The sequence below is a fragment of the Moschus berezovskii genome, chromosome 7, assembly GCF_049115385.1.
Source record: "Moschus berezovskii isolate FMDL1 chromosome 7, NW_MosBer_1.0, whole genome shotgun sequence".
Taxonomy (NCBI): Eukaryota; Metazoa; Chordata; class Mammalia; order Artiodactyla; family Moschidae; genus Moschus; species Moschus berezovskii.
In genome coordinates this window covers 83402163-83415545 of record NC_142466.1, presented here as the reverse complement: position 1 = coordinate 83415545, position 13383 = coordinate 83402163, and the positions used below count along the sequence as shown (strand labels likewise).

At 59.3% G+C, this 13383-nt stretch overlaps 1 protein-coding gene across 2 annotated transcripts in view; it reads left to right on the top strand.

Annotated features, from left to right (window-relative positions):
- CNTFR (ciliary neurotrophic factor receptor) overlaps window positions 1–10018 on the top strand; it is a 38834-nt gene extending 28816 nt beyond the window's left edge. For both annotated transcript variants that reach the window (XM_055427330.2, XM_055427329.2), the window contains exons 5-10: window positions 2535–2652; window positions 2814–2980; window positions 3996–4159; window positions 7554–7734; window positions 8074–8242; window positions 8338–10018. In XM_055427330.2, the coding sequence (XP_055283305.2) occupies window positions 2535–2652; window positions 2814–2980; window positions 3996–4159; window positions 7554–7734; window positions 8074–8242; window position 8338 (800 nt within the window). In that variant the 3' untranslated portion in view covers window positions 8339–10018. The remainder of the gene's footprint in view (window positions 1–2534; window positions 2653–2813; window positions 2981–3995; window positions 4160–7553; window positions 7735–8073; window positions 8243–8337) is intronic.
- Window positions 10019–13383: the final 3365 nt, after the last annotated feature.

Here is a 13383-nt window from a genome sequence, read left to right as displayed (position 1 = left end):
GCCCATCAGAGTTCCACACACCGTCTCACAACTGCAGTCTCTCACAAACAGCTTCTCCCCTGACGTGCAGCACACTCACAACAGGCCTCCTAATTGCACACTGTCCCACAACCTCACACTTGGTCTCTCACAGCACCCCCACCTCCACCCACCCAGTCCCTCAGCTGGGCTCCAGCTGCAGCGAGTCACTCCTTTTCTTCCTTTTCTTTGTTTTTCTTTCCTCCTTTTCCCTCTGAGAAACCTGGTCCCTGTCAGGAAACCCAAGCCCTTCCCTACTCAGGGCCCAGGGCCAGGCAGGAGTAGCCAGATGACAGACAAAGCCCTGCCCCCCCACCGCCCCCCATGACCTGCCCAGTCAGCCAGTCCAAGAGGGGAACTGCTTTTAGGGGGAGGTTTGAGGGGAGGCTCCTCTGAGGGGGGAGGATGGTCAGAGGGGAATGGAGGGAGCTGGTCAATGGGGAGGCGAGTCAGTCCCTGCTCTGCCCTCCAGAGTCCCAGGTGGCAGGGAGCTGACTCTGCAGGCTTCAGTCCTCACCCCCCCAGCGCCCTCTCCTTTGAAGCCTGGGCTAAGGGAGGGTGGGGCGGGGTGCGGGGGGAGTGGAGGCTTCTCAGCCGACCTCGGAATGTCCTTTCCTCCTGGGGTGCCTGCCAGCTCTGGCCTGGCCCACAGGCCCCCACAAGGCACTTCCTGTGTCCTTGGCCGCCCCCCCACCCCACCCCCATGCCTCTGTGCCCCTGGGCAGATAGGCAAGGGATATGTGAGGCACACAGGATGAACACAGGACAGACACAAGATGAACTCAGGGCCAGGAAGGCTTCCCAGGGGAGGCAGACCGCAGCGGGTAGCAGGCAGGTGGCCTGTTGTGCAGGCTCCGCTGGCCCCCAACTCTCCTTGCAGGCCTGGGGCTGGAGACATCTCAGCCAACACCGTCGCCCACTCTGCCTGCTACACACGAGCTGTCTTCGTGCCCCTCTGACCCCCTCATCACTCCTGATCTGTTCTCATGCCTATCTGACCCCCTCATCACTCCTGAGCTCCTCTAATTGTTCCTCTGACCCCCTCATCTCTCCTGAGCTGGCCTCGTGCCCTTCTGACTCCCCTCATCACTCTTGAGCTCCTCTAATGCCCTTCTGGCCCCCTCATCACTCCTGAGCTCCCCTCATGCCTGTCTGACACCCTCATCACTCCTGCTGCAGAGCAGGATCGCTCCCTGGGGGTCTGAGCACATGCATACCTCACACATACTGGACATGAACGTGAAATCACACAGAGTCACTCACAATCACGTGCACCCTGGATGAGAGCCCACAGTTCCCCGTGTATCACCACAGCCACTCAGCAGGCGTAGACATGCCCTCCCCTTCACCATCCCTGGCTTACTGAGCTGCCCCCTCCCGCTTCCTGTCCACCTGTCAGGCAGGGGGTGGGGTGGGAGGGCACAGAAGGGAGGTGTCAGTATCCCCGGAGCTGTGGACGGACATTCCTTGCCTGGGTCAGATCACAGAAACTGCCTCCTTCCAGGAACCTGAGCCGGCTGTCCTCACGCCTTACCCAACACCCGAGGGTGGGACAGCTGGGCTGAGTGCTCACAGCAGCAAAAAGAGTGGTTAGAACGCAGGGAGGACTTCCCAAGTACGTGGGTGTGGTCATGTTGGTGGGTATTCCCATCCTGGTGCTTGGCACTGGCTCCGGCTTGCTGTGTGACCCCAGGCATGTCCCCAGCCCTCTCTGGCCCTCTGCGTTCCCCAGAGTAAGGCAGCTGCTGACTGTATAAATGACTTCTTAAAGGGTCTGATGGAGAAGCTGGGGACTGGGGCTGGGGTGAGTACACTCCAGCAGAACAACACACACACACACACACACACACACACACAGAGTCACACGTGTAGGCATGTGGTGTGAGCTGCGTATATGGACCCTCCTGCGTATATTCCCACATTCCATCACATGTCACTCACTCATACCACAAACACACACGTAACACGTACATGCGTGTGAACAGTGCTGTCGTTTGTGTGGAGCCCCCAGGGCTGTCTTGTGTTCCTCATTCTCTCCTGAGGGGAAGCCTGGAATGTGTCTTCGGCCGGGAGTGCACCCTGATCACCCCAGCAACCAGAGGACCCGGTGGAGCCCCCCACCCTTGACCTCTGTTGCAGTCTCCCTCTGGAGATGGACACAAGGTGGCAGGAGACGTGGGGCTGGGGCCAGTTCCCCCAGACATCACCTCCGTCCCGTGATTGATGAGCTGAGGCCCGCAGCCCCCTGCTCCCCATGGTTCCAGCCTCCATTGAGCAGGTGGAGGGGGGGCTCCCTCTCCATACAGCCCTTGTTTTTCTTTAATTAAACATCTGGCTCTCTGTGGCCTGGGAAGCCTCAGACCCTCGCTGACAGCACTCCCCACCCCCACCTCTGGCATTGCTGTTGGGTTGAAGAGGGAGAGCTGGGGTTTTGGGGCCCACCTGTCCCCACACTCGCACCAGGGACTGGGGGCTCAGGAACGCCCTGACCGTGCTGTCCTCGCCCCCTCCCCCAGTGCCGCCGCGGGAGCCCGTGCTCAGCTGCCGCTCCAACACTTATCCCAAGGGCTTCTACTGCAGCTGGCATCTGCCCACTCCCACCTACATCCCCAACACCTTCAATGTGACTGTGCTGTGAGTAGACACACCCAGGACCCGGTTCAACCCTGACCTCTCCCGGACCCCCTCCATGCCCTCCATCCACACCCTGTAGCCTTGGGCTTAACCTTCGCCCAGCCTCCACCCTGCCCGATCCTTGAGGTTGGTGATGGTGCCTGGGCTTCACCCCTCCCCAGGCACGGCACCAAAATGATGGTCTGTGAGAAGGACCCAGCCGTCAAGAACCGCTGCCACATCCGCTACATGCACCTGTTCTCCACCGTCAAGTACAAGGTCTCGATAAGTGTCAGCAATGCCCTGGGCCACAATGCCACAGCCATCACCTTCGATGAGTTCACCATCGGTGCGTGGGGATTGTGGGGAGGGGGGCACTCCCTGCTGCATCCTGCAGTGGGAGTGTGTAAGTGGATGTTTGCCAGAGGTGTGTAGGAGCACACGTGGGGATGTTGACGAGTGTCTGCCCAGGTGTGTGTGGAATGTATAACATGTACGTCCACGCATGGCATGTACACACCTGTGAACATTTGAGTGGATGCCCTTTACCTGCTGGGGCTGAGAGGCCTCTCCAGCAGCTCTTCCCCTCATCTCTCTGGCTCCCAGAGCATGCAGGAGGGGGAGGGGGGCAGGCCAGGCCAGACCCTTGTGCAGCTGCAGCCTCCAATCCACTCCCCCCACAACCACACTAATGGCTTCCTTACGGCCTGTGATGAATGAGGTGTCAGAATAGGAGACAGGACTGGGACAGAGACCGCCCTCCTCCCAACCCCCATCCCAGCCAGACCCCCTGCCTGCCCCTGTCCCATCCCAGCCAGACCCTCTGCCCCCGCCCACACCCCGCCATGGCTGGGTCCTCAGCCAGACTCTACATGACCTCGGCTTCCATCAGATCCTCAGTCCACTTCCAGATCTGCAACACCTGTGAACTGTCTTTTAACCTTGACCCACAGAGCAGCTTCAAACCCAGACTCTTCCAAGGGAGGCTGTGTCTCAGTTGGAACTGGAAAAGTTGAGGTGGAAAGCCAGGCTTGGGGGGAGTATATGATGCTGGTACAGGAGCGGGTGATCCAGGTGATGATGAGGGTCATGGTAGAGTGGCTTAGTAATTGGGATGCTGGTCATCATGAGGATGGGGTTGGGATGAAATTTATGATGTTGATATCATGAGCTGGTGACAATGTGGTGACAGTCATTGGTGATGACAGGGATGTGAAAGGTGGAGGGAATGAAATGGTTGTTAACAGTAGTTGCCAAAGCTGACAACAGAGGAGACCGATGATTATCGATGTGCGCTGGTTGTCATGGTGGCTGGGGTTGTTCCAAGAGATCAGTGTGGTACCAAAGCTGTGTTTCCTGAACAGTGAAGCCTGACCCACCGGAAAACGTGGTAGCCCGGCCAGTGCCCAGCAACCCTCGCCGGCTAGAGGTGACGTGGCAGACCCCGTCGACCTGGCCTGACCCCGAGTCCTTTCCTCTCAAGTTCTTTCTGCGCTATCGACCCCTCATCCTGGACCAGTGGCAGCATGTGAGTGCCCTGCCCTGCCCTGCCCGGATCTGGAGAGCCGGAATCAGAGCCACATGGCCTGGGAGTCCTTGCTGCTGGCTGTTCCAGTGGGAAGCCTGGGAGTAGTCGGAGAGGCTTTCTGGGGTGGAGGGTGGGCCTGGAAGAATGGATGGAGCTGAGGGGGTCATCCTGATTGACCCCCATTGGGACAGTCAAACATGTCTGTCTGTGTGACTCCCTGGGGTAGTGGAGAGAGATGCTAGGGGCAGATGGTGGCAGCTTTTCCCTTTTCCTGTCTCTGACTTCAGCCCTGATCAGACATCTCTCTCCTATACTCTGGACCAGGCTCTGGGCCTGGACCCAAGGGACAGGATAGTCCCTGTCCTCACAGGTGGGCTCCAGATTCTGATTGTCAGAATCAGGCAATAGAGTCAAGCTCAACCCAAGGTGTGAGTTCAGGCCATGATTAGTGTCATGGCTCCAAAGTCAAGCCTAGCTTACGTGTCAGCTTAAAGTTATGGGTCAGAAGGTGATTTGGGCCAGGAAGCAAGCAGTGGACAGGGGCAGCACGGGGTCAGGCTGTTGTCTGAGATGCTGATCAAGCTACGAGAGAGAGCTCTGGGGATCTGCCAAGGGTTTGGGGCAGACTGGAGTTTCTCTCTCCTTGAGAGTCCGGGGTTGTGGGTGCTGTCTGAGGACTGGAGGTCTGAAGGCAAGGACTAGGGCTGGGAGGATACTCCCCGGGGCAACCCAGGCTGGCACTCAGGGTCACCCTGTACCCCCACCACGTCCACCTGGTTCCAGCCCCATTTCCTCATGCCCCCTTCCCGGCTGGCCTTTAAAGTACGTAATTCAATTCCAGGGCGCCTGTCCTGGTTGCAGGCCTGGCCCCCACAAGGCTGCTCATATGCTCATATGTTCCCTGACAGAGTCCGGAGTCCCTCCTGCCTGGCCAGCTGCCCGCGACTAATGCATTGCTAATAACCAGGGTCTAGTTTCACAAGCCCCCCTCCCCTGCTAACGAGCTACAGGCAGCAGCCTTGCGCGTCGCAGCGCACACGCCTTGCCGTGGACCTGGCGCAATGCCCACCACACACACGGGAACATGCACATACACACGTGGTCCCCAGCAGGAACCATGCTCCCACCATGCATGTGATTAACATGCCAAGGCCACGCACTGGCCTGCACCGTGGGCAGAACTGACCCGCACGCTGACATGGGCAGAGCAGAGTATGTGGGTTCCATAGCAAGGACATGCGTGGCCTGTGGCCCATGTTAGCCCTGTTCCATGTCACGTTGGCATGGTGGTTGGCTAGATGTATGGTTCTTTTGAACTTGAGTTTTGCTCTGAACAGCATTGACTGTCCCCAGTCCTTAGTCATGGGTAGAGGCAGGTGTATGCCCATCATAGGGGCGAGCAGAGGAAAACATCACTTGGCTTTTCAGGAGGAAGTGAGAGATACAGGCCAGGAATTGCACAAGAATGAGTGCCCTGAGGTCTGGCAGGGGCTCTCAAAATGGATCAGGGAGGCGAGCGCTGGGTCACAGCACGGGTTGCCTGCATCCTTCGGCCCTGGGCCTCACTCAGCAGGAAGGCTGGAGGGCATGTGGCCACAGACTGGAGGGAGGCCTCCTAGTCAAGGCAGATGCCAGCAACTTGGGAATTCCTGCCACTTGTGGAGCCATTCTCTGAAGGGGGTGGATTAAGGGATCAGTGACAACCTGACTAGAAGGGCCCAGGCCTAGGAGATGTGGCTTCCTAGAGAGCCATGGGCTCCTAGGCCACATCACTAGAGGTGTGGTGGGTTGCCCACCCTAGGCCTGCCAATGAGGTGGTCATTTGAACTGCTCCCCATGGTTCCCTCCCTTTGGGGAAAGATCTGGGGAACAGAATCAAAGGAGGGGTCCTGAGGGTGGAATCCTGGCCAGGGGGAGAAGGAACTGAATGAGCTGGGTCTACTTAGCAGAGGGAGTCTTTGCAGAGTCAGAGGGGACCAGAGGTGGAACTGGGCTCCAGCTCCAGGAGGAGGGGTCTCTGAGCCCCACCCATCTTCGAGGGCTAGACTGGGACTCACTGAGCCCAAGTCTGGGTCCAAAATGACTTCCACACTGACTCTGGCTCTACCCACACCTCCTACCAGAGGCCCATGGACCCTGGAGGGGTTGGGAGGCCTTCCCGCCCTACTTGGACCCAGCTATACACACACACACACACACACACACACACACACGCTTGGACCTAGTTACACACGCATGCACACACACTTGGACCCAGCTACACACACACAAACACACACACACTTGTACTCACAGGCTGTCAGGTCAGGTAGCCCAGATCCTGGCTTTCTGGGGGAAGACTGGAATGGGGACCAAAAAAGCCCTGAAGCCAGACGTGGCCCAGAGCGGCCCCTCCTCCGCCCCTGCCGGCTGCCCCTGTTTACGAGGCGGCTTAATGAGGCAGCGGGTGCCGCTGAGATGAACCAGAGCCCAGCCTGGGCCTGGGAGGGGTGCCGGACAGGCAGGCCAGCCTGGAGGGTGGGGGAGACCAGCACGATGGGGCTGGCCAGGGCAGGGGCGGGGGTGGGGTGGCGATGCCTCCAGGAGGAAATGGAGCAGCTGTCCTGCTGTCCCGCTGCCCCTGGAACCGCCCCCCATCCCTTTTCCGCCTCAGGCTGGAGGCCTCCCCAAGGGAGAGACCCAGCTGGGGCCAGGCTGGTGGGTGCGCTGGGCATCTGGGAACCCGGGCTCCAAGTTGGAACCCGTGATAATGACAGAGCTGGCTGAAGTCTGTTTGGCCCTCACCCTGTGCCTGCGTCCTTAATACAACCCTGTGAGGGAGATCATTAACGCCATTTTACAGATGAGGGCCGCAAGGCAAGTGGAAGTTAAGTAAGTCACCTAGCGCGGAGGGGATGGATGGAGCTGAAATCTGGGCTCGGGCAGCCCAGCTCCAAGTCTGTGTGTGTAGCTTTCCCGCTAAACAGCTTCTTCATGGGGGAGGAAGAGGGCAGCACCGCACTAACCCTCTGTCACCCCAACCTCGTGTTGCCTCCAGCTGGGACCAAGGTCAGGGGCTTGTGAGAGAGCTGGGTGACAGCAGAGTGGAGACGTGAGCACAGTCCTGCTGACTCTCCCCTTGGGGTGCGGGGTGCTTTCTGTCTCCTTAAAGATCTCCCTCAGGACTGTCTTCGCCCCCTGGGGGGGTGGTCTCCTCCCTGAGGTATCTTTACTCTCTCCTAGAGGTGTTCTCAGTAGCCCTTCCCTCCCCCAGGCAAGTCCTCGTACCCTCCAGGGGTATGTTCACTCCTCTCCCCTCCCCAAAGTGTTCTGTCTCCTGGGGGTGCCTCACTCTCCTGACCTCCAGGGTCCACGGTCCCTCTCCCCCCTCGACTCCATGGTGGTCTGGCTGCAGGTGGAGCTGTCAGACGGCACGGCGCACACCATCACAGATGCCTACGCTGGCAAGGAGTACATCATCCAGGTGGCGGCCAAGGACAACGAGATTGGGACATGGAGCGACTGGAGCGTGGCTGCCCACGCCACGCCCTGGACGGAGGAGCCACGACACCTGACCACTGAGGCCCAGGCCCCCGGTGAGCCTCCCCTCACCTTGTGCTGCCTCCTGGAGCGTCTGCCCTAGGGCTCTCTGAACCCTGTGTGGCTGCCACACTCCCCTCGGTCTGTCCAACCCCTGCTGTTCCTTGTCCTTGCTGTTTGGACATTCTCAGCAGGGGCCACTGGATGGAGGGGTCATCTGTGTGCCTGGGGGAAGCAGCAAGGACCTGCCTGATGGGTGAGGCTGGGGCTGTCTCACAGGGGAGGCAGCACTGGTCTAACACAGGAAGCAGGAGCCGTGTCTCGTGGACCCCCAGATCTGGGGCGAACCCCAGCCCTGGCCCAGCCCTTCCCTGAGTTTCCTCCATGTTCCCCAGAGACCACGACCAGCACCACCAGCTCACTGGCACCCCCACCCACCACGAAGATCTGTGACCCCGGGGAGCTGGGCAGCAGCGGAGCACCCTTGGTGCCCTCCTTCGTCAGTGTCCCTGTTACTCTGGCCCTGGCTGCCGCTGCTGCCACTGCCAACAGTCTCCTGATCTGGTGAGTGGAGTGAGGCTGGGCGGCAGAGAGAAGCCTGAGGGGACCCCTGGCCTGGCCGCTTCCCTTATGGCCTCCTGCCCTGTTCACCCCCTCAGAGCCCGGCATCCTGTGAGGACACGCCAGCGCACCTGCGGAGGAGCAGGAGGCCGGAGCTGAGCCCGAAGACCCCGGTTTCTATTTTGCACACGGGCAGGAGGGCCTTCTGCATTCTCTTCAGACACAATTTGTAGAGACCCCGGCAGGCCTGGGCCTGCCGTCCCTCCCCTGGCCCCTCCACCCCATGCCGGCCCACCTCCCTCCCTCAGGGGAGGGGGCCATGCAGCTAACCCGCCCACCAAAGACCCCACCACTCGCCCCTGTCCTGCCCCCCTGGGGCTGGACCCTCCAACGCCAGCGACTCCCAGGAGCCCTTGGGGGGGCCTGAGGGGAGCCCCTCACATCCAGTCTCTCCTCCCCGTCTGTCCCAGGGTCTCTGTTGCCACCATCAGATTATAAGCTCCTGACGCTGGGGGGGCCCAGCCATCCCCTTCCCCCCAGTGCCCACACTTTTCAGTCCCCCACCTCTGCCCCTGTTTTTGTACGACCCTCCCCCTTTCCTACTCCCACCCCACAGTATTTAATGCCCTGTCAGTCCCTTCTAGTCTGACTCAATGGTAACTTGCTGTATTTGAATTTTTTATAGATGTATATACAGGGGTGGGGGTGGGGGGGTTCTCATTAAACGTCACCATTTCATGAGTCCTTGGAACAGACCCACTTTGGGAAGGTAGCCCTCCCCCCGGGACCCCTCCCCTTCCAGGCCTGGAGGAGGGAAGAGGTAGGGAGGTAGGATTCCCTGGAGTCCACAGGCAGAGTTGTGGGGAATGAAAGGTCCCAGCCAGCGAGGCAGCTCTCACCTGGGGATGTCCTGACAGCCCTTGCTTGCTTGCTTGTTTAGTTGCTCAGTCGTGTCCAACTCTCTGCGACCCCATGGACTGTAACCCACCAGGCTCCTCTGTCCATGGGATTCCCCAGGCAAGAATACTGGAGTGGGTTCTAGTCAGCCCTGCCGGCTGCTATATCCTGGCAGGGCTGTGACCTGTGAAGGGCTGTCTTCGGAGCTTCTGCATCCACAAGTGCCCAGGCCTGGCTTTACCCACAGGGCAGAGGGGCATGAAGGGAAGGAGATCAGGCTCCATCCTCTGGATGGAGGGCTTGTCATCCCTGCCAGCCAGGAGACACAGGCCAAGGTTCAGCCTGAACTTGGGGGTCAGTGCACAGAGTGGCCTGGGCCTGGGCAGGCAGGGAGGTTACCCGAAGGAGGTCACCTGGCATGTGACCAGGGACTTGACTTGTGCTTCAGGATGGGGAGTGTGGAGTATGTGGTTTACACCAGGGTTAGGTTACAGCGAGGACTCAGTGTGAGTGGGAGAGGATCGGGCTTTGGCCTCATAGGGTACTCAGTCTTTGGTCCAGCCCTACACCCTGCTCACACCCATACCCTTCCAGTCCCCAGGCTGGGACTCCAGGTTCCCTTTGATTGCTCCTGCCCCAGGCCTGCTCAGGTCCAGTCTCACTCTTGTCAGAGCCACCCCCGCTGCAGCTCTTTGGCTGAGAAGGCCCAAGGCTGGGGCCAAGTTGGAAGGCACCTTTGGCCTGGGGGTAAGGGCACAGGGTTAGGCCAGAGCCCCAGCCAGAGAGCCAGGCCTGGCCGTGCTCTGGGCAGCTGGAGCAAGGAGAGAAGTGGAGTCAAAGCCATGAACATGCAGACCCGTGCACACTTCCCCCACCCCCACCCCCCAGCATGCACCAATCCACACCACCATTGAGCCACTGACCCCCGGATCACACATGCAGCCCGTGTTCAAGCCCTCCTCCTTAAGCCAGGGTCAGGAAATGGGCATTCCATTGCTGGTCTCCCTGCCCACCTGGGATGATATTCTGGGAGGAAGGGTTCATGGTTCCAGGAGCACTGATGAGTCAGGCCTGGACAGGACTCTGGGTAGGTGAAGGCCTGAGAACAAAGGTGCCTGGCCTTCCTCCAGCCCGGGTGCTGGAGGACAAGGGGGCGTTCCAGGCTGGAGATGCTGTGGAAGGCAGAGGCCAGTATCAGGCTAGAGACGCCTGTGGTTTTTCAAGCCAGATAGCCCCAGCTGTATCAGCACGCTGCTCCTCATCCGCAGGAAGGGGCGCCTAGGATGAACCTCCTGAGAAGCAGCTGTGGACCCATCTCTGTGTCCTGGATCCCCAGTGTCTGTCCTGGATCCACTGTGTCTGTCTGGTTTCTGTGAGGCGCAGCTTGGGCCTGAAACCTGCATTCCAGGCCCAGCAGGGGTGGAGGGTATAGGGGGGTCACCAAACTCTTGAGAAGGACATTGTCTTCTCAAGGTGGGTCCGAGCCTCCCTCTTCCCTGTCCTTGTGGTAGGAGGGCTATAGTAGGGGGTCTTAGGTGCATGCTCTTTCCTGCCTTGAGAGCCCTGGTCAGCCCTGACCCACCCACCGCCCATCCCAGGCTTGGGCATCATCAATCTGGCCTCCATTAGCAACATGGGAAAGCAATTATGTGGGGCCTGGGGAGGAGAAGGAGGGGAGGGGGCTTGCAGGAACCTCAGAGGCCAATGGAGAGGAGGATCAAGGCATCTCCCTGACCCCATTCCCAAGGGAGAGCCCCAGCCCCATCCCAAGCCCTTAGGGGGCTTCAGGGACAGTGTCCTCACCTCTGACCAGACTGGACCTGGGCCCAGCGGTGGTCATCCCTCTTTGGGGGTCCTGATCCCCGATCTCACAGAGGCTGCTCGCCTGGGGAGGGTCTTGGCTGCTGTCTGTGGCTGCCTCCTCAGGCTGGCTCTTCCGCATCTGTTATATCTCATCGTGGTTCTGGGGAGCTGAGGACAGCCTTGGCATCCGTTTTTGGAGCTCAGTCAGAACCCGGAGAATTAAAACCCTGTTGGTGGGGGTGGGGGTGGGGCACTGCTGGGGGGAGATTTGGATCCCACCGCACAGAGCAAGCAGCCCAGCCTTTCAGCTCACTAGTTCTTGCCCTCTCAAGGGGCACGGGAACCTTCCACTGTGCCCATTCCTGTAGCACTGACTTGTCTGCCCATCACCTTCTCTCTGAACCCGTTCCATGCCTCTCTCTGAACCTTTGCTCCGGTCTCCATCCTTGTGTTTCTCTCTGTATGTCTCCTGTGTCTGCTAACCTCTTTGTCTTTCTAGCCATCTCTTTCTCTGTCTCCATCCCTGTCTTTGCCTCCGTCCCTTCTCTCTCTTTCTCAGTCTTGTCTTTTCCTGCTTCCCTCCCTCTGTCCTTGTGGGTCTGTCCCCATTGCTCAGTCTCCGTGTCTCTCCCTGTGTGTCTGTCTCTGTGTATTTATCTCCAGCCCCAGCTGTGTGTCTCTCTTCCTCTTTCCAGACTCTGGCATCCCTTCCCTCTCTCTGCCTCTCTCTCTGTGTTCCTGTCCTGGTCCAGACCCCAGCCCCTGGCTGCCATGCCTTCCTGGCCTGACCCAGGGGCTGTCCTGGCTTCTGCTGCCCCCTCTCGGCTGCCTGCCTGCCCTTCATCCTCCCGGGCAGGCAGTGATCAGTGCAGGCATCCCACCCCTGCCTCCCAGCAGCAAGCCAGGAGAGGGAGGTAGTCAAGAGACTGCAGGCAGGAATACCTCCATGCAACCCCTGGCATTGAGAATTCCCTAGAGCCAGTGAGCTCACTAACTCCGTAGGCTGGGGCTCTGAGAAAGCATATCCTCACATGTAAAAAATAAGATACTGGCTCCAAAGCCAGCCCTGGGGCCTGCACCTGTGTGTCTTTATGTCTTGAGGTCCATGTGTTCGCTATGCCCAGAGCTACTGAACATGGACAGGTAGAGACAATCTTCAAGGGGTAGCACCTCCCTCGGGATCTAGGGATAAAGCCCAGGGGGCTAGAAGGACTGGAGTGTAATCCTTACCCCTTTTCTCAGAGGAGGGAGGTCTGAGGAAAGAAGTCTGGTGGAGCGGGTCTGAGGAGGGAGGCTGGAAGGGACTTACCTGACAGTCACTCTGATGGGGAAGGCTAATCTGGAGGTGAGTGGGTCTGAGAGGGCCTGTGTGACAGGACTGGTCTGAGGGAGGCTGGCCCGGGACACTTGCTGCTGAAGAGATCTTGTTTGGAAGGGCCAATGTGAGGGCCTAGGCCGATCCAGAGATCTCCGAAGGGACCAGTCTGAGGAGGGTCTACTCTGAAGACCCAAGGGTCTGAGAACAGGACCAACTAGCCCTAGTTTGCCTGGGACTTTCCCGGTTTTAGCACTGAATACCCGCTCATTCCCAGGAAAATAGAATAGTTGGTCACTCTATTTGAGAAGGTCTTGGCCAACACCACTGGTCTGATGGGAGAGGCCTGTCTGTGAGCAAGCGGATCCAATGTGGCCTGGTCTGACAGTGCCTGAGGTCTGAGGGGAGAGGTTGCTCAAGGCCAGAAGCTTCTTTGAGCAGGAGGAGAAGCGGACAACAGAGAAAGAGATGGTTGGATGGTATCACCGACTCAATGGACATGAGTTTGAGCAAGCTCTGGGAGATGGTGATGGACAGGGAAGCCTGGCGTGCTACAGCCCATGGGGTCACAAAGAGTCTGACATGGCTGAGCAACTGAACAACAACAAAGGCCCTGAAGGGAGTGGACAGTTTGGGTCCTTCCAGAAGGGCAGTGGCTTGGGGAGTGGCCACCAGGGGGCAGGGCAAGCTCTCAAGAGAATCAGAGCCAAAGGCTCCAGAGGGAGCCAGACAGTGTGGGGCTGTGTGTGAAGGGTGCCTGCAACATCACGGACTCGTCTGTGTGATGCTGTGCAGCTGTGCAGTCATGTTTTGGCGTGGCTGGGTGAGCAGTGGCACGTCTGTGATGTGGCGGCATGTGCCCAGTGCGGCTGCAGCTCAGGCCTTGTGCATGGCTATGGGGGACAGAGCAGGAGTCTCTTGGGGCACCTAGACAGGGAGGCTGTGGGTGGGCCGTCAGAGAAGTTTCCCTGGGAGGAGCTTAGATGGGGAGGAGAGATGGACCCAGGCCCTCCCATCTGTGCCCGCGCCTGCACACCAGAGGATCCTTGAGAGTGCAGACGCTGAGTGCTTTGGTCACTCACAGGGGCAGTCCCCAGGCCAGTCTGCATGCCTTGGCCCTGCCTGCCCT